The sequence below is a fragment of the Larus michahellis genome, chromosome 3 (assembly GCF_964199755.1).
Source record: "Larus michahellis chromosome 3, bLarMic1.1, whole genome shotgun sequence".
Lineage (NCBI taxonomy): Eukaryota > Metazoa > Chordata > Aves > Charadriiformes > Laridae > Larus > Larus michahellis.
The window spans coordinates 24,173,609-24,198,290 of NC_133898.1; the positions used below are offsets into that span (position 1 = coordinate 24,173,609).

Consider the following 24,682-nt stretch of genomic DNA (forward strand, 5'->3'; position numbering starts at 1 on the left):
ATGCTGTGAAAACTATTATTGAAGGGCAGATATTCATGCATGAATCACAGAATCATAGAATGGTTTGGGTTGGAAGGGACCTTAAAGATTCTCTAGTTCCAACACCCTGCCATGGGCAGGGACACCTCCCCCCAGACAAGGTTGCTCAAAGCCCCATCCAACCTGAGCTCAAGACTTGCACAGGAGTTTTGTGGCACTGAGACTTAAAGGAAAAAGAAGTCTTGGTGCAGACTAACCAACAGGAGTATTTAGGGGAAAGATTTTTCAAATAGATGAAATGAAATACAGAGTGTATGCCAAAGGAAGAAAAAGTCATTAATTCTGGATGTACTTACTGCCTTGTATTAGGCACTGTTGATCAGTTTTTCACAAACACTTTTTCTTAAACAGCCCATTTCTTTTCTTCTTCTGGACCAGTTGGGCACTTTAGAAAGTGCAAGACTGACAACAGCGATGGGTGCAAAGCTTACTCTTGGGCCCCTTGCAGCTTTCACCAGCGATATCCTATTAGGATGTCACCAGCCCTGAGACGGGATTTTAACAGGGGACTTGGTGTTGTTAGGCTGAAAGCATTCAACAAGAACTAACATCAGGTCATCAAACACCTTCGCCTTTGTTGCGGGATTTTTTCAGGGGTGAACTGTCAAGCAGTCTCTTGTGCAGCACTCTTTGGAAGAAAACAGCCTCAACCTCTGATTTTGCCATGGGCAATTCTATGGCACCCTCACTTAAAGGCCCGTGGTGTGGCTGGGGAGTGTAGTGAAAGAGGAGGCAATAAATAAATAGTCCTTCAATGTTTTTATTTGTCTGTTTGATCAGAAACCAGACGTGCAAAGATTCTCAGATGGACAAGAGCTGGTCCTGCTGAGCACAGGAATCTACAGCCTCCTCCTGATGTTGACTGATATCTGATCACTTTGAAAACTCACCCTCGTGGTGAATATTTGGTGCTAATTCTTTGCCATAATAAAAAGACTTAATGTTGAATTATTACAATTGAACATTAAATTGGCACCTCATGTCAGCCCACCATTATACCTCTTTTCAAGTCCTCTGCTGTCACGCCACTGATGTGATGAATTGCAGCCTGTCACATCACGTTACATTACGCAGAGCAAACAGGACAAAACACATACCAACTGCCACGCAAATATGTGTTTGCCAACTCTTTTGCAGCGCGTAGAAACGCAGCCGGCGAATTCCCTATCAGAAAACCAGAGGCTCAAGGATGGCTCGAGGGCGTGCGAGACAAACATGCCTCCGACACACTGTGAGTACACAGACACACAGCTCTCAGCCAGCGATGGCAATTATGAAAGCACCTCCTGCTGTGATTATTTCTTGTTCCTTCAGAAAAAAAAAAAAAAAAGCAGCAGTGGATTCTGTGGCTGCTGATGTCATGAAGCAAAATATAAATACGTAAAAATTAATCCAGCGCTTGCGTTCAGATTTGGAGCTATTTTTATGACTGGCCAGATTTTGGCTGTGTATGTGTAAACATAACACCCACTTATGTACACACACACGTGCATACAGCGAGATGTGTGAATATACATTATGTGGCTTTTAACTGCAGTCTTTTAGCCCACATGTGGGCCTTTTGAAGCTAATGGGAGATTTACCAGGGGCTTTTTCACAGAGCTGTAGGCAAGACTGGAATCCAGAACATATGAATATTATACTATAATGATACAGTGTAAATCATCTAGTTTGACCTACAGTGAATTAGAGGCCACTAAACTTCATCCAGGTATCCTACACCGAGCCAGAAAAACTTGTGTTTGACTAAGGCATAAATTGTATTTGGCTAAAACCTATTTCCCAGAAAGGTATTCATTTAGTCTCAGTGCAAAGACACTTTCCCTGCATCCATTTCTTTGATAGTTTGTTTCAACAGTTATTTTAACTATGTGTACTTTTTATTTAAATTTACTTCAGTCTACGCAGTCAGTGCTGAGAAGTCAAATTCCTAGCTATAATGTCAACGGATATTTGAATACTGACTTGCTGCTCTTCAATGCTGTGCCATGGGCAACGCTTCGAGATCTTTTATGCTGAACTATTCTTTATCATGTAACATGATCACCCAAGGAATATCTCTGTGAATTGTTTTCACTTTTGTAACTTACTTCTTGATACGTTGCCACGGAAAATAAGTTGTTTACTTGGTAATTAGCGTCATCCATTCTCTATTGTCTCTGTGCACCAACTTTGCTGGAGGTTATAGGGATAAGATGGAAATATACTGAAAAGATCTGAGATAAGAGACCTCACATACTTTGCAATAACCTAATTGCTAGTAGATTAAACACAGATCAGACATAGGTAACTCCTTTCAATTTCCAGGATTTGGAAATACTGTAATTTTTTTCTTTATAAACCAGTCACAGTATGTGGCTACAGATACAAAAAATTTAACTGGCTCTTCCAGTTACTGAGTTTTCTTTTTTTCTCCTTAACACATCATTTAATATGAAGGCAAAAAATGGTTGATCTATGACTTCTTGGTAAGACTTTTTCATATGAAATACGGCCTAATTTTACTGCTGACACATATTACAATATATGGACATCATTAAAATGAAAATATTAAGAAGAATAGTGTCTTAATTTCAGGCATATACTGGCACTTTTAAAATCAGATTCCATAGTGGGCAAGAATATGGCACGATAAAGAAGGGAAAAAAATGGAATGCCATGATTATTCTAAAGCTTGACACAAAACTATAAATCTCTTTCAAGTGAAGATACACAGATCTTTGTGTAGACCTCTGCAGCTAAGCAAACCAGATAGCCTTTGATGTACTTATAATTATTAGGGGCTGAGGATTATGTCTTTAGGCAAAGCTGTCGAGCAGTGGGAAGGTATAGATCAAAACTGACATCATGACACAAGCAAGCGGAGAGGTGAGATGAGGCGGAGCCAAAAATAGTTTGGCATCACTGTAGACCTTAAGGAAAACAAACGACTCCACTTCCCAGAAAGGACACATGGAGGGGAGCAATTAGTGCCTGTAACCTCTCGATAGAGTCGAATCCTCACTACTAGTTGGAAAATTAAAAATGTAATTAACAAAAGGCCACACATCAGAATAAAGAAGGTGGTTCAGTAGATCCATAGCTTTATGGGACCATATCATCACACTCCCAAGGAAGTAGGTATCCCAGAACTACCGCTGTAATAGGCTTCCATGCCATAAGCCACCTGCTCCTCTTGAAACCAGGGGGACTCAAGCCATTTACATCAAGTAGAGCATCCTTCCAGACCAGGCTCTTTGTCATTTTTTTTGTAAAGGGCAGGAGTTCTGGTAATGCCAGGCCTACACATGAGCTTGTTACTTGGTAAAATCCCCATCCAAAGCCCACTGAATATGGTGGAAATCTTTTCATTGTGTTTAGTGGGCTCTGTATCAAATGCTCTGTGTGGCTTGATATGTGCAAGAGAGTGCACACATGAGCAGTTAAATCATTTCAAATTACTATGGATCTTCAAAGACACTCATCTTGTGTGGCACAAAATTAAAAAAAGTGCTTGTGAAAACTAATTTCTTGCCATAAGTTAACTGCCAATCATACTTAAAAAACATTTTTCATTTAAAATGTTTTTCTGGCTCTCTGGGGAAAAGGTCACATTATTAGAAAAATAAAAGCAAAGAATTTGATTCCAGAGGTTTTGATTGACTTAAAACTGAAAATCTAAATAAATAAATAGGAGATCTAATGCTTACACTGAAGGGAGCAGAGTTTCAAAAACTATAGCATAAACAGGTGTTCCCCAAGACTTTCCAGATCATGGTTCACCTCTGCACTGGATAATACCTTACAAGCATGCCATGAATGTGTTACGCAGTGAAATAAAAATCATGGCATGAAATAAAAAGTAAAGATTCTCAGTTAACTCGAAACTTGATAGCAAGAGAAAGATGCGTATGCCAAAGAAGAGTAGGAAATGAAGAAGGCTTTGCCATCACCGTCAGAGAGGGTACATGAAGGTAAGGAAGAAGCCTGTTGCTTGACAGATGAAAGGAGCCATTAGGGATCAGAAGAGGAACAAATGTTATCAACTAGGCTAATGCAGGGACAGAGAAGATTACAAAAATAGAGGGACAATTCTAAACACGGTCTTGAAATGCAAGCAGGCTCACCAGGACTGTCAGGAATAGGGGAAGATCTGAGTAAATTACAAGTGATTTGGAGGTAGCAGACTGTATGCAAGACCAGACTGGTATCTCAGACACTCCGTATGGAAGACAAAACACTATAGCATGTGTCATTATTAATTACCACAAAGAACATGTAAGCCATTCGATATAAAATACTATCACACAACTAAGAAGAAATGAATAAATTCTCCACTTACAGTTCAAATTGGTGATGTTCCTTGCCAGTAAGGTGAAACATTTAGGACCCCTACATTTTGAATGTCATCTTATGAACAGTGTGGGAAATTAGACCTCCGTCTCTGTGAGAACTGATAAGATTTCCTATCTCACTTGCAAACATGATGGAATATTTCCAGAAATGTTTTAAATTTCTATTTTAAGTAGAAAAACCTCAAGCGCTAACATCAAAATGTTAGTCAGTCCCATCTAGCATTTCAGAACAATGTGATTATCTCAACATCAGTGTTTTTATTAAGATACCTCTGTTAGAAATGTTGCCTAAACATTAGCATTACTAATATTCTGAATTTAATTCTAAGTAGAAGTACAAGGTTTCCCAACTTGCCTTTCAACTATGCAGCAGTTATCTGTCTTGTCACAACATGAATCCCTTTTGGGTGAAAGCTATTGATTTGAAGGTTAAAATCATCTTGCTAGGCCCTAATGTAATTTGTTGGAAGTTGGCCTTGGGAAACTTTCTGACACTGACTACATATGCTCTTTGCTGGATATTCATTGAGCAATGATGTCTGAAAGGCTGAGTTCTTCACCTCCGTGATCATTATTAGTTATGGCATCTCTCAACAGGCTGTGCCATGTCAGTTCTTTGCAACTCAAGTTTTACATTAGCAACCTATAGTTTACAGCATGGAACAGAGGCACTCTTCCACCACGGACAATATCGTACCTGGTTACTTGTGTTCCAGGAGCGTATATGTGAGGCTACACCCATAAACAGAATTTATCAGTAAGCCTGCAAATATTGTCAATATTGGAGAAAGTAATCTCTGTTTTAATCAAGTGAAGTGAGGTACACAGAATATATTTTAGGCAAGGCTAAATGAGAACTCCCTGACCTCGTTAAGGAATCCGTAGATCTACTACAGAAATAATTCAACAGGAAATCTTTGGCACAGCAAACCACAATATCTATGGCCACTGGTCTGCTGATCAAATGGGAGTGGGGAAAGAGGAGACAGCTACTGTGGTCTCTGAGATGTATGGTACCATTACTTCAATCTTCTCATGCCTCAAGATGCATTTTCACAGGCTGTCAAACATAAAATCTTATAAGAATAATTTTAATCAGGTGAACAAAATATCTGATTCTGCCAAAACCATATCAGGGAATAGCAACAACCTCACCAGACACTTCATCTTGCTGAGCAATATTGTCATAAAACTACTGTGCTCTGAAGGTCTACAGGTGTTTTTACCACACACACCCAGACATTCTTAGCTTTGATGGCGGCTTCTTCAAAACAGTCTATAGCAAACCATGATCACGTTGAGGAGCTGAAAAGAACTAAAATTCAGAAATTTTTAAAATAATCCATCTATTTCTAGTTTTATCTTGACACGAATCTTGATCTAATACATGTGAGGAATCTACCAATGATTATAGAACTCTGGATGACATCTATAAATTTAAGCTGAAATTACATTGTCGTTCTACATTATTTGTAGGAGCTTGAAACTTTTCCAAAAGTCTGAGTTTGAAATATATTATGTTTGAAGTAAGCCCTGTACACAGAAATATCTTGACAAATTAAATATATCTGGGGCAAGATGGAGCACTCTCAAGGGCTTGGGAATCAGCCAGGAGCACTGACTCATGTTATTTTCAAGTAGTGTTGAGCTGAGTTTTGGGGATGGGCTAGCTAAGGAAATAACATCAGATGTTGATATACGAGAACAGTTCACATTTGTACTACTTAGGAGCAAATATTATACTGCAATATATATATGAAATACACTGTAGAGAGGCCAGGTATTACCTAGGGAGATATTCAGATTAACTTGGGACCAATAGCACTGATTGCTCCGTGTTGCCTCTGTTTGCTGCCTTCTTGTAGAAGCCTGAAGTGGGTGCTCAAGAAGTTTGGGGTTTGATCTGGGTAGTGTGACCACTGGTGAACTGAGTGGCTGAAAGCCGCAGACAGCAGGGACCAGATGAAGAGGACTGGGCTAAGGAGATGGTTAGGGGACAGAGACTTCTTTGAAACTGCATTTTAAAGCTTCTGACTCTGGGGTGATCTTTTCTTCCCCTCTCAAAATGTGAGATAAAGAGAGTAATTTACGTACAAAGCACTTGGTATCTGTTTTCACTGGGTCCACGAAGTTCATGCCTCGTGACACCTTTTTTGCTAACAACAGTTTACGAAAATAAAAACATTATCAAGAAAGGACATTGGGATAAAGTATAATAAAACAAAACATGTGGCTGAGATTTCATGTGTTTATGATGGAGATCCAATCTGCAGTGAAACGAACTCCTGGGAGATTCCTATTTATTTTCATATAAAATGAACTGGATGCAAATCCATTACTGTTTATAGACTGAATCTCAGTGACAGTTTGTCCCAGGGGCATTGAAAAGTATTTTAAATCATTCTGATAGTTAATTATTCAGCAAACGAGAACACTTTAAAGACTTTATCATAAAATAACTTTAATAATTTATGCTTATGGGGCATTACAGAGGTAACTGTAGGACTGTTTGGAAGGAGGGGAAGACTGCGTGCCTGCACATTTGTAACTGAACTGCAGTAACGTGTATTACATCTGATACCCAAGTAAGACAGTTGTGATCACCTCAGCTTTCTTCCCCATCCCTCTCTTTGCCTATGTGTCTATAATATTACACAAGGCTCTCATTAAATTTTAAAACAGCCTAACTTCAGAAATCTAGTAATAGCATTAGTTTGCAAGGAATTAAACGAAGACACAGATTAAGCTTATGTTTTCTGGATGAAGTGTAAGAGAATAGATAGTGATCAGAGATAAGTCTTAGGTATCTTAATTATATTAGGTGCACAGGACAACTACCTAAGAAGTAAGAGAAGAGACAGCAAGGGAGGTGTAACTCTATGCTTTACAGAGAGCCCAGTAACAGATGACTGAAACAAATGTCATTTTTGTCAATTCCAGTGATGAAAGGGCTTGCTCAAAGGCCCAACTGTGCAGCAAAATATACTAGAAGTGACTTCAGATTGAAAATGAAAAACCCTGAAGAAAAGAGTTCAGGACAGGCACTGCTTGATTTCTACTCTGCTGCAGAGGGAAGGAGGTGATACTGTATTGCATAGCCTTGAAAGTCATGGATATATACAATATGTAGAAATATACATACACAATATATAGAAACAAACACACACATATCACCTCTCTGCACTTCTATATATTTGAACGGCATTTGTTTGTATCCTCTGGGTAAACACTGAGATGTACAGTTCTAAAAGAATCCTATGTTACCCAAGGTCTCAAAGGTTTTGTGACTCCTGAGTCTTAATCATATTCTACTTATTGGCATGGGACAAGGACAAAAGCTCAGTGATTTCCTCTAATATTCAAAGATGCGGTAGAATAAGCAAAACAGCACTGTGCATATTTTATAATAACAATTTGTTGTCTTTCTTTTCCCTTTGTCTACTTTCTCTCTGCTGGAGGTCAGCTACCTAGACTTAGACCCCTTCTGCTTGGTTCGTGCTATTGACCTGAAATCAGAACAGTCTACATACTTGCATACACCTCTTCATAACAACTCAGAGGAAACAGAAGGAGAAAGTGAATGAGTTATGAGTTCCCCTGCCTGAAAAGTTGTCTGTGTTTGAGCTATTAGCCTAACCCTGCAATTTTTGCATCGATACTCCTTATGGAACTGCAAGAATCCCAACCACATCCAAAGCTGTTACTTTAGAGCCAGGATGTGAGCCTGTGCTCACATCAGTAAATGTTCCATCTGAATGCTGCCAAAGCATTTACGATGTGACTCCACAAGCAAATATTTAGAGGTGAGTGAGACTGCCATACCTGACCTGTAACACTGGTATGAACAAAGATTTTCAGACTCACTCAGATCAGTTTGTACGGCCTGAACTGTTCTATGTAGCCATAGTATAAATCTTTTTTGCTTCGTAGCTATTGCCTTGACACAGTTCTCGTGGGTACTGAAAGGCAAAGCTATGTTATTTTTATAAGCCCCCCTCTTTAGTTATGAATCAAAATACTGTCTCACTTTCAAAGAAAACAATGCAATCGAAACAATAACTCCCCTACAAATATAACACGGTGTTGTACAGGACAAGTATTGATTAAAACAAAAAGGGCTTTTTAAACACCATTAATTCTTACCAATTCCAGTAGTTATTGATTCCGCATCAATGTCATTAGCCTTTTTCTTTGCCACTTCAGCTAGTGCCAATTCACCGTTATCTAGTGCAAGGTAATGGATGTCCTTTGGAATTAAAAGAGAAAAAAAACATGATTAATCTAAAATGAATCTCATAGGAGTAACAAAAGGGATTTTCAAAGAAAGAGGTTCTTTTATTATTTAGATCACAAACACAGATGGAACTGATGAACCTAACATTACAGTTTAATTCTCTCCCAATGCAAATTTATTATCTTACTTGTGCTGTTGAATACAGCAATGAATAAAACACTGACCAATCATGCACTGATAAAAGTGAAGCTATTGACTCACTCTATGAAAGAAACAATCGGTCTGCTTTTAAGGTAACTTCTGTTGGTGCAACATGAATTAAGAGAGGGTTGATAGGAGGTGGCTCTGTGTAAACCAGATCTGAAGTGCTGGAACCGACAGTCCCTATTTGAATGCGTTAAGGTTTCTACCTAGTATGTGAATTTTAGGGTAAAGCTCTCTTGGGACTAAGTTTTGTTTGGAGGTTGTCATGTTATGCTTACTGTTCTTTGAGTTAGGTGATGGTCATCCTCTTTGTGCTGATATTAGAGGAAATAAGAGCAACAACAGTCGCTCAATGGTTTTAACACCCACATAGGTGACATGATTCCTGAGTCGCTCTCGGACCACAAAGAGCTTTGCAAAAATGTTGTTGTCTAGCACGAATACTTGCCAATATTCTGGATCTAGTCCTTAATCTAGGGTTAAAAATCAGAGGGCTAGAGCAGGGGTGTACCATTGCATGCTGATTCGCAAGGCTTTTTATTGTGTGTTAACCCTTTAGATGAAAACCACCTGTTTTATACAGCACAATTTGTGGAAGAATATATTCCTGCAGACAAATTACAGTCTCATAGCCCTTGGTTTTGGCCCTGGAAGTAAAGTTTCATCCTTGACCATTAATAAAGAGACAACTAACCCCCTTCTCCTTCGGCGTCACGGCCACAGATTGCTCTGTGCACGAACACATGAAGTGAGGGAAACCCAAGAACAGTTGGCAAAGTTTCTTTTTCCCACTTCTTTGCTGAAGATGCCATTTGGTATCCAAAGATTTAAGTCATTCCCAGCCATTGCACTGCAATCTATCTGCATATAGGAATTTAAAGGAAAAAGGAGTATTTGCTGGAAATATTAGGCTCTGCATACCATAAAGGCAACTATATTTTCATTAATGCAGAACATTCCAGGTGAAACTGTCCTGCTCAGTGTGAGTTTACTGCCACCTTCATCAATATGACAGAAACTCTTGTGGGAAAAAGTGACGTTACTCTAGAAAGAGAAGCTAGATGAAAAAAGTGAGAGTAACAGTGTTAGGAGAAAAAGATGCTGCTTTTATTATCTTCTCATTTAATAATAATAAGACTAAAATAATTAAAACAAAAATAAGAAGCAAATTGAGAATGTTAGGGAAACTGAGACTGATTCTGCAGGAAACCCTGGTAGTGACTTGCAGGATCCCAACAGTCTGCAGGAGACGGCAACATTTTCTAATTACAAACACAGGTGTGACTTAAAAAATGTGCAAGTGTCTTGGGGCAAAGTAATGAGTTACGAACTTGTTGCGAACTCTGTACTTCCTCTCTTTGTAGGTCTAACATGGTTGTCAGGAGAAAAGGGCCTGAAGAGCAAGGTAGGATTTCTATGAAGATTAAACAGTAGATATTGTCAGCTTATTTAGATAACAATAGAAAACCTAAGGGCTCTCGAACACGTCTGAGCTTACAAAGATTTTTATGTATAGGCAGATTGTGTTCAGTAATTTAAAGTATATTCTGACTATGCTTAACGACTGTCTTTTTGTGGTTTAAACTAAGGGAAGTACTGTATATTTCAATGCAATTTTAAATAAACTTAGGAAGGGGTGGAAACAACTGCAGAAAATGTATCAAAAGGATCTTTGTATCTGTGTGTATCAAAACATGTGCCACTTGTAGATCTTGGTTTTGCCCATGTTTTGAGTAAAGAAGTGTAAAGATGCTACATATCCATCGCTAACTAACAGGGGCTTTGCAAGAAATAAAGATAGAGCAGTAGGCTGGAGAGTGGCTTTCTTTGTGGTTCCTCAATTTGCTGTCATAAAGAATTTAAAAAAAAAAAAAAAGTATCTCTTGTCTCCATCTCTAAACAAGCTTTAGAAAGAAAAGGTTACAGATATAAAAACTGCTAATTAGACAATTTCAGATCAAATTTAGGTGTTACGCATTCAAATAAGCCAGCAAAATTGGAATTTTCTAAGAATTTATATATCTCTGAATAGAATAAAACTAGAAAAATAAATAAAAGAGAAAGAAGCAGCACTTGATTAGAGTGCCTTAAAGAATGACAGAAAAAAAAATTAAATTAGCTGCATATTCATTACAGATTTTTTCACACAATTATCTAAGAACTTATCAGCTCAAAGATCATGTCCCTCTCAAAAACAATGGTGACAATAAAAACAGTTTCCAGCTGCTTATCAGGAGTTTGCTGAAAGGGCTGTATTTTATCATTTAACAGTTTGATTACTTTTTTGGACTACTTCCTTTTTACCCTCATCTTTGTGACTCACAGAGCTGGCCCTCGGTGAGCAGAAGTCATTTGAAACACTGATGTGCATTTGTCTATAGGATATTTCTGGGCAAAATTCCAACGTTTCTTCGAAACATGCACTTTCCTCATCAGTGTATCACCCAAGATCTGACAGTTTTATTAAAGTGTCTTTTCCTTGCGTTTTTGCTACCTTTGGTACGCGGGATGGCCTTTTGAATTTTCAGCAGCTGAGAGCTGGAGCGTACAACAAAAGGATTTGAAGCTAACAACCCTTCTGTTGCTTGATCTTTTCTGTCACAGATTGGATCAGTCACTGTCCAATAAATGGAGCTGTTGTTCACGATATTATGTCCTTTTCAGTTTTATTTTTTTATTGAACTTTGTAGGAGATGATAATAATTGATGGACTTAGATGTGACGTGAGGGTAAAGCTTATGGGGAGACACAGCAGTATCTGGTGTGTCTTGTTATGGCATCATACTAGTGACGCTATAGCTATAAGACTAATTTTTAAGCAATTTATTTTTTTTTCTTTTTCATTTCTATGAAAGAAATTAGCTCTCGGATAGTGTTCTCTCAAACTTCTTTGCAATCTCAAAACAAATAACAGGAATGCTGCAGAGCCCTGTTTAGCGAAAAAGAAGCTCAGGATAAATTCTCCAAGACATAGGACGTTTCCTTAGAAGTCTCAGAAGATGGGTATTCAACGCTTGGATCCTCCTCAGCCTCTGTTGTATCTGCTCCTCTCCACCCTTTCCTTTTTTGTTCCTTCTCTGTTCCCCTTTAATAAATAGATTTTTTTCTTCCACATTTCGTTTATGTCATCAGATATCTTTCTTTAGCCTACTATTTCTTCTCAAAATCCCATTAAATTACCTGGGAATAATGTGGTGTGACTCCTAGAGCCACCTGAGGTTTTAGAAACGGATTTGGTTGGTCTGTAAGACAACAGTACAAATAATTGACCTATATATTAGTTATTCATACTGAACATAATTTTAAATGCTTTAAATATAGGTAAAGTCAAGCTGTATGCTATTAATTGCATTTTGACCTATATAAACAATATATACAAATTATTCAGTGCTGAGCAGAAGTGAAGGATACACAGACCTTGCTTAGCAATACTATTGTTATACTAGTACCTAGAAGGACTGTAAGCTTTCAGGGAACAGGTTATCTAATTCTCACATAGTATTTAGTGCAATGAAGCCGAATTCCCTAGAAATTACCGTGTCACAAATAAATACGTTTTATGAGCTACGCACCTTTAAACTTCTAGAGTCCTGGACTTAGTAGTCTTGCAGCAGTGCCGTTGTTAGCTTATTGTAAAGTTTGTTCAGTAGTACCCTACTGAGGAGATGAATTAGCTTCCCCAGAGAAGGCAGAGAGTTAACAGGATTCAAAGAGGCAGGTGGGTGTGCTGTGTGTTGCGTAATTTAGGGGAAACTGTGACGAATCTCAGAGGTAATGCAAGCGGAACGAGGACAATATGGAACTGGTTTTGAAGCCACAGTAATTTAAGCCAGGAGAACTATGTGGAAATATATATTTACGTTTAAGAGCATTGGCAAGAGGGGAAATGGAGAGTAGGCATTGAGAGAAGAAAGGGAACACAAGTAAGAGTAGGAAACATGGGTCTAATTTCTCTGTGAACATTGAAACTCCTCATGAAGAAAGTTGTAGAACTTTTTTGTTGAGAGGAGGACATGTTACCACTTGTGGAGCCAGGTACTCATGGTGCCTCTCTCGTTAGCAGCTTTGCACCCATCTATTGACCGAACACTGGTGTTCCCCGCCCTGGGACAGAGGTGGTCCCTCGGCCCTGCTGTCAGCGGATGGAAGGAAAAAGAAAAAGATCATGTAGGAAAAGCTCTCAGAGAGGGCCGTGGAGATGGCAGGCCAAATGCTGGGACATTTGTTCTGCCAGCATGGCTGAAATGACTCAGGGAGAATTTATTATCTGTATAGTGGGAGAGGCCCCAACAAAAAGGTGTAACCTGCTGCAGACAGGTTACAGTCAAACCGTGTATGTGGCTGCAGTACTTCGCTTGATTAGGTATAAAATTTGTATTGAAGAAGTCACATTAAATAAAAAGAGAAAAGGAAAAAGCTGAGCTAAAAAGAGGAAAAAAAATCAAGGAGAGTAAACATAAAATGCGTAATGAATTTCCTAAAAGCCTGACATTTCCATCACATTCTTTTGATGCATACTTAGAAAAGTTTATCGCAGTATTCACATCTTTCTAATTAGATGGAACAAGCCAGATGATTAGAGCCGTGAAAAAAACATCAAAAGGTTCACACAACTTTTTATATAATTAGAAGGGAATTTTCATAACCCATAAAAGCAGGATTTAATTGTGTAATTTAACATACAATTTAAATATCAAGATCAAACTAGCAGGGCAAGTGACTTAATGGGATAAATGATATTAACATCTAGTGTCAAAGCTTAATTTAAACAACAGAATGTCTTCATTATGCAAAAGAGTCAAGCAAACGAATCGTTCAAAGGGCCTTTTTTTCAACAAGCCCCTTTCCTATTGTTTCTTTGAAAACAATGAAATCAGCTGTGGAGCAGCAACATGCTGAGAGACTAGGAAGGCACGATTGGCTTTGTCCATCTGACCTCACTGTGACATTGTGGTGCAAGATCTTATAAAACAAGAGCCTCCTGCAGAGCTCACACAGAGGACCTTTTAAGAGCTGGTTAATTTTACTTTTGTAGCTAATTAAATGGGAGGGGGCAGAGAGTGCATGAAATGTAAAAACCCTTGGGTTGATGCTGCTGAGCTTTGTTGTTTTAAAAGTACCTGTAGAAGCGTTCATAATTTGTCACTTTTCACAAAACCCTATGAGACAAACTAAGAGCATTCAGGATCCCCAGGATATGGCCAGCTCTTGTGTCCAGGACTCAGCAGTTGTACTTCTTAAAGGAACGGATTAGAAACGTATAAGCTTATTAGAGTGAAAGATGACATTCACCCACATCAGGACAGATGAAGAAGGGGAAAGTTCAAAAACATATACACTAATGCGTGGAAAATAAAGACTAGCCCTTAGGCCATGCTAGGGAAAATGTCAATGACTCTTAAAGATACTCAATTCCTACTGACGACTTTCACGATGGCAAAGGGCAAACCAGGTAGAATAGTTCTGTCTTCACTATGTGTCTAAGGCTGCAAATGACACGGATCCATTTTAATGTCTACAAAAGCTGACAACTAACATCCTGACAACAGCCTCTGTCTCCAGAAAAGACTCACCATAAACAGGTCCCGAGCACCTATGTCAACAGCTAGCAGAAATGCTTTTTCAAATCTCTGGTATCTGCAAGAAAAATCAAACATGTCACTTGCTGAGGACAATTTAAGAACTGCATCAAATTTTGTTAATGGGCAGAAGAAGTCCTTCAATTCTCACCAAAAGTGACACCAAAGCTTAACTGGGGAAACTTGATAAGCTTATACTCCGATTGCAGAACTATGTGACTTCCCGTAACCATTTCCATTGTTTAAAACCTTCAGCAAGTGTTATGTTCAGTGCTGAGTCCCATCAAATGTAGTTGAATCTGAAGGGAGCTGAAGGTAGTGTAGATCATAAAACTGATGCTTTGAAAGATACCAGCTGCAGCATAGATAAGCATTAGCCCCAATAACATTGGTTGGAGCTTCAAAATTGCATAAAGAAAAGACTAATCCCAAATCTCACAAGACTTCAGAGGTCCCTGTAGAAGTTTGCACTGAGTTTTGTCCTACAGACCCCTCGATACAGCTCTCTGAAGATGATAACCCAGTTGAATCATGCTAAACAGTCATGAATTCCCCAGAGACTGAAAAAGGTAGGGGCTGACACTGCTTTACCTTCTAATTCCCTCAGCCCAGTATTAGCAGAGACTCCTGAGAGCTTTCTGAAGATAGTACGGTGAAGAAGATTGTGTCAATGAGGCAAAACAGGGAGAAAAAGAGCAAAATCCACAAGCAAAAATTACCTCTAAATGTGCTCTTGAAGGCACCACCTGAGTATCACCTAGAGGTGCAGTAGAGTAGGAAGGGAGCAGCGTGGATGCAGGACTTCACCTTTACTGTTAACCTGGGTCTGTATCATGGCATATTGACACCATTACTGTGGTGGGTTGAGGGCTTGCTGAACAACAGCTTCTTCCTTTTGTAATGACACAAACTGCCACCTTCTTCCCACCCAGAGACCATACACCATCTCCCAGTGTATTACAGCAAATACCTACAAGGCTGTATATATCCTCTTGTTTGCAACCCCTGGGAATTCCACAGAAGTGGGAGGAAAAAAGCCATCCATTAGAAGCTTTCTGAGACTATATGTACAACATTGGACTGGTGAACGCTAATCACAATGGGAAATTCTGCATTGGGCTAATGCCTCTCTTATACTAGATGTAGATAACCACCATGTGACAATCGCTCTGTCCTGTGAGAAAGTGATTCTATTTGTACACATTTTCTTCTTCTGCACATTTTAAACTGTTGAAAAATACCTACAAAAATAGATTTAGTGATTATTTTTAGATATGCAATACAATAACATTCCCCAATTTTATTTCAGTTGTGAAGTAAAAGATTGATTCAATATAGAATGATCTCTGTATTTTTCCCATTACCGGTAAAGCTCCCCCCTTTTCACCTGGTAACAATTTCAACAATACATCAGTTGTAGATTCTTGAAGTTTCGGAAGGAGATAACTTCTTTGCCCCAGTGAAAAAGCGGCATTATGATTTCTCAGTGTTAGAAAGGTGTCGCTTGTGCTTGCTCAATGAATATTGTTTGACAGCATCATATGAATGCCAGTATTTATACAGTTCTGTACCTTGAGGGTATCTTGGGAAACAGTGGGCAATGCTGTAGCGGTTCCTCAGGCCAATGTGAGCACAGGGGAAAGATGGGAATCCTTCCCCTTGGTGGGTGAAGGAGTTCCATAGCATAGAACCATAGAACCACAAAATGGTTAGAGTTGGAAGGAATCTTGAAGTTCATCTAGTTCCAACCCCCTTGCCATGGGTAGGGACACTTCCTGCTAGACCAGGCTGCTCAAAGCCCCATCCAGCCTGGCCTTGAACACCTCCAGGGATGGGGCAGCCACAGCTTCTCTGGGCAACCTGGGCCAGGGTCTCACCACCGTCACAGAGAAAAATTTCTTCCTGATATCTAATCTGAATCTCCCCTCTTCCAGTTTGAAGGCATTACCCCTTGTTCTATCACTACATGCCCTTGTAAAAAGACCCTCTCCAGCTTTCTTGTAGGCCCCCATGTGGGCCATGATGTACCATACTGAGATTCCTCTTTCCGGCCAAAGCCGAAGCGGTTTTCTGCCTCCCTCCTTCTACAGCCTTATTGCTCTCTTCTCTCCTACTGCACAGGTGGAATGATTTGGCTGATTGCAAGATAGAGCTGGTGAGGACTTTTCCTCAAGGAATAACATTCGTGACAAGAAGGCATAATATGTTAGCTTAAGTAGAAAAGGAAATGCTCTCTCCAGGTAAGGTTCCTAAGAGCTGGAGTGGGGAGTCCTTTCCTCCCTAAAGCTAATCTCCCTGCTGTGTCTTCCAAGCACTAATTTGCAGCCCTCCTCACAGAACTTGTTTAAGGGAGGGGAAGAGATGAATTAAGGTTAACCTCTTGATCACTGGGGAACAGGCAGTGCACCACCGTTTTATCATGCACATCTATGTATCTGAAGCTTTTCAACATGCTTCCTATGAAGGATTGTCCATTAAAATACATTGTGTTGTAATGCTGCTTCTGAAGCTATGCTTTAATTAAGACAAATAAGTACATGTTAAAATATGTGTATCTTGAATAGCTATCACGTATATCTTTTCCCGGCACATTTTTCTTTTCAATTATGGATTAAATATACATTCTTAGTACTTAGAGGGGAAATTGGAAACCAAACAGAAACTGGCTATATGACTAGCTAAAAAGACTGTCTGCATCATTATTTTGTTTTTCCAAAGTTATAACTGTACAGACTGTTTGAATGACATTTGCTTTAGCCAAGGCAAAAATGTAAAGTAACTTCTTCATTTGATTGACCCAGAGAATGGAATCATGGCCTTAAAGCTGTCAGTTCTTTGCTGTTTCACAAAGATTCGAATTTTTTTTCCTTTAATCAACATACATACTTCAGTCTCATTATGGCCCCTATTCATAAAACTGTGAAGTTAGCTCATTATTTTCAGATCTGTACTGAGAAAAAAAAAGGGGGGAAAAAAGACTATCCAAGAAATGCTTTTTACAAACCAAGAGAGCTGGAAATAACAATCACAGATACTTCATAAATTATTATAAAAGGAATTGCTTTAAAATAAGGTGGAGGTTTCAAACAGAAGTGACAAGTTTGCATTACTTAAGCAAACAGTATTAAATCAGTCAAGAATGTCCAGGGTTTTTTAAACTAGCTTTACTAGAAGATACTTGTTATTTTGAGTCTCTTTGGCACCAAAGTTGTGCTGTTTTTATTCTACAGGAACAATTAGGGAGAGTCCTGTACGGCATGAGAAAGACCTCAGGTTAATAATGCCTGGTTTATAGGCATGTTTTGTCATGGGAAGACCTCTTGCTATTGCTAGCACACTTCACTCAGAGTTTATCAGCTCCTCAAACAAACAAACAAAAACACCCAAGAAAAACGCCCTCCCTTTTTTCTTGTGCTACAATTAGAAGGTACAATATTTGCTTTCTAAAATGGCATCTACAGGGTACTGGTCTTGAAGGGAGCATCTTCCCGCCCCTCCCTCACCTTGTTACTTATTGCTTGCTTCACAATAACTCCAGCAATCAAGGCTTACATGTCTCTTGAAAAAGAGAGATAAGGAAATCTGCCTGTAAACCATGAAGTTCTGCCACTTGTTTGGTCAAAGTGACAGCCAACAGAAATATGACCTTCAAGATTAAAACTCTCAAACTGCGATTAACTATATAGGACAGATAGGAAAACACTTCCCTGCAAGCTGTTTAGCACGTACAATATTAAGTTCGCATTCTCATATAATAAAATAATACCATTATTACATGCACTTACACAATCTTTCTACATATCCTGCAGAAATTTAAAAAGATGGCTATTAGTAAGTCTGTTGCGTGGACAAGGAAACAAATGTGAGTGGTATAACAAGGGTCACGTGGGGCAAAAATGGTCAAGGCAGAGAAGAATCCAGACCTGCCTTCCATGGTGGAGTGGCAGACCTGCTGCCTGCTTCGATTTTAAGAATGTGACTTAACTGAAAAGATGCCAGGAAAGCATTTAATTTTAAAACAAAATAGATAAGAAATTAAAAAATATATAATTATAGCTATTAACTTCAGAGAGGCTATTGCTGGTTTTCATCAGCATAAATAAAAAGAGAATCAAATGCCCAGGGCTTCCTCCTGCCAGATATTCATAAATAAGGTGATTTTAAATACTGTAGATCAAAACCACGTGCATGGTCCGGGGGAGAAAGGAAGAGAAGTCTTTTCAGTTTTTATGAGAAGTTCTACAAATATATCAAAGGGCAGAATTTTGCTGTCTGTATTCCACAACACCTGAATTGAATGTGTTCACTTAGAGACACGTTTTTCAGGTTGAAAATGGTCAACTTAAAAATATTTGTAATATTTATCCATAATATTAAAACATCACATAAAAAGTCCAGGAACCAGGAAAAAAAAATCACGTGGAGAGGAGGAAGGGAAGAGAGAGAGAGCTCATGCAAGCAAGAGAAAAATATAGTGCAGAAAAGACGGAAACATTTCTTTAGGGACTAGTTACAACCAAGAAGCCTTCTTAGACATGCCCATCGACCATGTAAGCATATTCCTTGTGCTGGGCTGATAAAGGAGGGCTGCAGCAGTTTTTTTCCTTGTCTTCAATGAGGGTACACAACATTTAGAAAATAATCTGCAGGGGAAGAGCTGTGGCACAAATAACATTTATAAGGCAATCCTTTTTAATGGAAGGAATTGCAGAGTCCTCCTCATCTCACAGTCCAATCAAGGGTGATATGCATTCAAAAAGTGAATATTAAATATGCACTGAGCAAACAGAACAGGAAAAAATGAATATTGAAATAATTTACATGTAATCAAACTACACTGAAATTAAGTTTTAATTGTTCAGTATTCTGTGATGCATATGCAGATTTTAAAGTATTCAGAATATCAATCAAGTGTTTACTTACATCAAGCAATTGTATTTAAGCATACAAAACAGATGATGAAAATATGTTCAATCAGCTACAGTTCCTAACATTTACTGCAGGGTTTACATGATCACTTTAAATTCAGTTATTTCATTTAATATTTCAATTTAATAGCTCATTCTTTCATTCAATTTCTAGGCATCTTGCCCATTTCTTAAACACAATAATAATAATTATTCATAAAAGGAGCCGTTTCCCATAAGTTCTCATATCAGCAATTTTTGGAACAGAAATGGTTTCCATGTTTTTTTTTCCCTCAAAAAATGTTGTTATTATCTGAAATATTTTCCTTTTAAATTAGACAATATTAAAATAAAGACAGACATCTGTAAAATGACTCTGCAGCCCGTTTCAATGGAATCCTCAGGCAGAATAATTAGAGATTATCAGGTTAAAGAATGTAAAGTGTGGCTAGGTTGCTAAGTGGTTGATTTAAATGGAGACAGATTGTTTTTCAACCAACGGTTGAACATAACACCACTGATTTAGACATGTAGCTGTATTTCAGAACACAGCTTCAGAGCCCACTTGAAAAAAACTTTGTCCAGGGCTTAAGGTCTTCTATATCTCACATGAAAAAATATTGATGTGTAATGAAGTCAGGTATAGATCGTATAAGTTCAGCACATCCTTAAAATGACAACCCTGAAATTCTATCGACCTTCAAGGAAATAATTCAAAGTAAAATTTCAGTAAATTCTGAAGACTTGGATTGCTATGTACCCTTTCAAACATAAAGTATAGTATTAGCGAAAGACACATATCCTGCATCTTATAGCGAATGATGAAATACAGGAACTTTACCTAGAGTTCCTGGAGAGGAATAAATAAATCAAGATCTTACATTTCATTAAAAAAACCCAAAATACTTTAACAAAAAGTCAACCAAACCATTTTATCCTAATGAGTTCAGTAGGACACCCTATTTTAAATAAGATAGTTGCAGAGAAAATCAGGCCCCTGAACGTAGCCAAAGATGAGGAACTCTCCAAAGAACCTATCCTTCCCTCTCTCCCCAAACTGTAAGTTTCTGTTTCAGAATCTCATCATTTGGGAGACTCAGTCTCAAAATTTTGAGTTTACTTCATAATCTCTTATTATTTGTTTGGATAATGAAGTATCTGGAAAATGGGCTATCCCAGATACTACTGATCTCCTTTGGCAAAAATCAATTAATTGCTGGGTAGTAGTTCACTGCAACTAGACTATTTTGACACCCATGTATGGGCAAAGGCATGCCAAAAGCTCCATGTATCGCAATCAGGAATTTAAACCGTAACTGCTGTTTTTCAAAAGAAACTATTCCGTGAGCAGCAAAGAGTACTGTTGATTAGTTTCCTACGCTTCCTCCTGCACAGGTCTCAGCACGGTAACTCCACCTGTTCCCTGTGTGCCCTGCCAAAACATGCTCCTGACAAGATACTGCCCTTCTCCCAGCAGAATATACTCATCTCGCTCCCAACAATGACTGGAGCAAGAGGAATGCTAGACTGTGTTTGGTGTTGAGCAGTGCGTGTCTCAACTGTTCAGCAGATCTGCTGAACTTTTCATGGTAGCTTTTGGGGATGGAGATAACCTCCTGCAACCTATTTAACATTAACTGGTTGCTGATTTTCACAAAACTAGCAGGCATTTGGTTATTTCTGAGACTTCTACCCTCTGTAAAGTTGGTTGAGATTCATCAATGATTCTCTAAGTTAGTAGGGAACTGATGGAAGTATTGATGGATGCATTGGTAAGTTATGACCTCTGAGATGCTGGTGGCATTATTTTGCCAACCTCATGCTACTAGTTTTTTAGATTATGAGCTTTTTTGAACAGGACACACAAAGCTCTAAGGGGGGTCCCAACCTTTACGCCTCCTAAGATACTCTCATTCTGATGACGACAAAGTGCTGCAGAGCACACCAAAGGCTAATGGAGAAACAGCCACCAGGTCCATATGTATGTGAGTCAAGGGGATAATCTTCTAAATTGTATTTTACATGCAGAAGCTCTAAAGGCTGTCCAGGTATAATCTATACAACCCTTCAGGCCCAAATTTAGCAAAGCATTAATGTATGAGTTTATGACCTATAATTTTCTACGGGCCCTAAATATGGGCATGTTAAGTGGAGTGCTTGATTTGGGGCCTGAGTGACTTGTTTAAAAAGAAATCCCTTCTGGAACCTTCCAAAGGTCATACACAAATAGGTCTCAAGTAAAAATGAGTGAATAACTATGAGAAAATTTGAAATGGGCACAAATATCTCAAGGCACCCAAAATCTCTGTTACTTGAACTTTACTGTCAAATTACGCATCTCTGAACTAAAGGAAGTCCACCTATAACTTTATAGATCATTGGGTGTAAAACTGAATGCCCTTCACATCAAAGGGTACCCTCTGGTATGAAGCAAGAAAACAAACAAACAAAACAAATTAAAAAAACAGGAGGAAAGAGAAAGCTAATAAGGGGAGCCAGACAGTATGACTCCCTGGCCAGAAAAAGCCCTTGAGGGCTGTAACTGGCTGTGAATCTTGAAGACGTTCCCAACCAAAAAAGAAATACAATAATCTTACAATGTGATTCCTATCTTTTAGGATGATATTCTGCTCTAGGAAACCTAAATGTATTCTTGTGTGAAATAGTTCAGATGACTCTATGTTAAACATACATGCTGCTTCTCAGAACAGATTTTCTATGTTCAAAAAAAAGCTGTCCAGGCATTTTTTGAGTCAGATTTTCAAGTGAACCAAGCTAATTTTTGAATTAAGTAGTTTAGTAAGAAGGCATCATTTAAACTTCTAAAATACGTATTTAGTAAGAAATAGTCTAGACGTATGAAATATTCTAGAAAAAGTAGTAGTTTTAGCTATACAAAAAAGCCACATCATTTATTTGTTGACCTTCACTCAATTAACTATAAAATAGCACTAGCTTGAAACTACAGAGATGTCTTATGTCTAAACCAAAGAAATATTAGTTAAGAGATCCGGATTCTATGGACACTTATGTCACACATTTCCCATATGATGTTGGTCAGTCAGGGTTAGCCACTGAAGAGGAGGTCTTGTTGGGGGCGATAGCAAACATTTTCCTACTGTGTAGCAGAATTCTTTCATGTCTGTCAAGTGCTCTGAGATTTTCAATAGTAGGTGGTATAAAAGTCTAGGGAACAGCAATTTGGTACTATTATAAATTATTATTATTATTATATAAATTGAAACCATGATGGTTTATTTCTTTTTAAACTCGATTCAGTCTTTTCTCTTCGAGTAATGTGTACTTCCTTTGAATTTCCCACACTCTATATTTCCTTTTTCATACTAATTTTCCTTCACAAGAATATATTTCGTTGCCATAGCAATATTTCCCTACCTTGCAATTTTATCACAGTGGCTTTCCTTCAGGTTTCTCTAAGCTGCAACAAACACCCACACAGCCAACGCAGCCTCCCCCCGCCCCCAAACTGCTCCATTCCCCCAACCTCTTACTATTAGTAACTTCTCACCAGTCTATCTTTATCTTTAAACACAGACGCACTCCAACATACTCTTCCAAAGTACTCTGGGCTAAAAACAGATGTTAATTAAAAATGCTGATAAGAGTCAGTGACACCTGTTGTTTCACATTTATTTTACTCAACCCTGTCTGTTAAATCCTAGCCTTTATTGCATTAATTCGCTTCTGCTTTTCTTCTTTTCCAGCTTTATCCCTCTCACTCTGGTGATCATGTAAACTTAACGTATGTCTTGAAAGCTGGATTTTATTAAGCAAACATATCAGCATGTCTACACACTGAAGACAGCTCTATAACAGAGGCCCCGTATCGTTGCTATGGTTAAGGATGAGTTGCTGCCTCTAGAATAAATCCCTATTGTATATGTCCGATACCTCTGCATTTCCAAACTTCAGCAGCCAGAAATTTGGTATTAAAGTTAAGATGAACAGGCCCTTTTCCTCTTTGACTTTCCATGAAGCGCAAGGCCAATTCTCCCTCTTGCCTGACATTGGATATGATGTGTTTTTTGAGTGCTAAAACTTCTCGGAGAAAATATATTAGCTTGATATTTTCTAAATCTGGCTGCCTAAAGATAAGTATCTAATTACAAAGTCATGGGGCAGGGACAAATTTTGAATCACTTGTTGAGCTACAGGTCCATTACAGTATATTTACTTTTCTCTCTAGGTTTGTCAATAGCCAATATTATTTCTTTGTAACAAAATAATGCAGTGTTAATGCTTATAAAATTTCCACACATAAGAACTCAATTACAGCAAATATAGTCACAGGAGAGCCGGACAAGAAATTCTCTAGAACTTTGATCATGTGAATTTTGGCACATTTTGGAGGGAGCAAATGGAAAAGTAATGAGTATTTTACGCTTTTTTCTGCACAGTGTCATGGATGAGAACACAAAACATGAGAACGACCATTTGCTCAGACCAAAGGTACATCTAACCCAATACCTTGTCAACAGCTAGGCGCCGAGGAAAGAACATAAGAACAGGGCAAGTGTATGGTGATACTTCCCTAAGTAGTCTCCTAGTCTCCAACAATTTGTGGTTTGGGGATTTGCTGAGCCAGAAGTGGTTTCTATGTTGGTATTCCTCAGTGAATTTCTCTTCCCTGAGCCTTGCCTTTCAACTTATATACAATTTTATCATCCACAACATCCTGTGGTAAAGAGCTTCATATTTTAATTATATGTTACATGGAGAAGCACCACATTTTCAAACTGCCACGTGTTAGCTTCACTTGATGACCCCTAGTTTTTGTATTAGAAGAAGCAGTGAGCAGTCATTCATTGTGCTCTTTCTCCCTAACACTCACAATTTAACAGATCTCTATCTCAGTTGCCTCCTCTATAGGTTGAGGTATTCTAGTCTATTTAGTCATTCCTTTCACTAAAGCTGTTCCATGCCTTTAATCATCCTGGCTGCCCTTCCTAAAGCTTTTTGAGTTCTACTATACCCTTTATTATGGGACTCCAAAACTACACACAAAATTCAGGTGAAGTTCCCTGTTTTGTTGTCTGTTCCTTTTCTAAGAATTCCTGGCATCCAATGTGCTTTTTGTACTGGTGCTGAGCACTGAACTGACTATTTCATAGCTGTAGAGTTACAAGACCAAATTCTTCTTCCAGAATAATGGTGATCTCAGACTCCATCATTTTATACATGAAGTTAGGAGTCACTCCCCGCCGTGTGCTTCACTTTGAATTTATTTACATTAAATCTTCAATTTTGACACTACGTCACTGAGTCCAGTGAAGCCCTTTTGCTGTTCTTCACGGCAGGCCCTTTTTTAAATAATTTAGTATCATTAGCAAATGCTGGCACCTCACTATTTGCTCCTTTGCCAGG

At 38.5% G+C, this 24,682-nt stretch overlaps 1 protein-coding gene across 8 annotated transcripts in view; it reads right to left on the minus strand.

The window, feature by feature from the left end:
* WDPCP (WD repeat containing planar cell polarity effector) overlaps positions 1-24,682 on the minus strand; it is a 161,315-nt gene that overhangs the window by 35,069 nt on the left and 101,564 nt on the right. For all 8 annotated transcript variants that reach the window (XM_074579215.1, XM_074579217.1, XM_074579218.1 and 5 more), the window contains 2 exons: positions 14,385-14,448; positions 8,517-8,619 (listed from right to left, as the gene is read on the minus strand). In XM_074579215.1, coding sequence (XP_074435316.1) covers positions 8,517-8,619; positions 14,385-14,448 — 167 coding nt within the window. The remainder of the gene's footprint in view (positions 1-8,516; positions 8,620-14,384; positions 14,449-24,682) is intronic.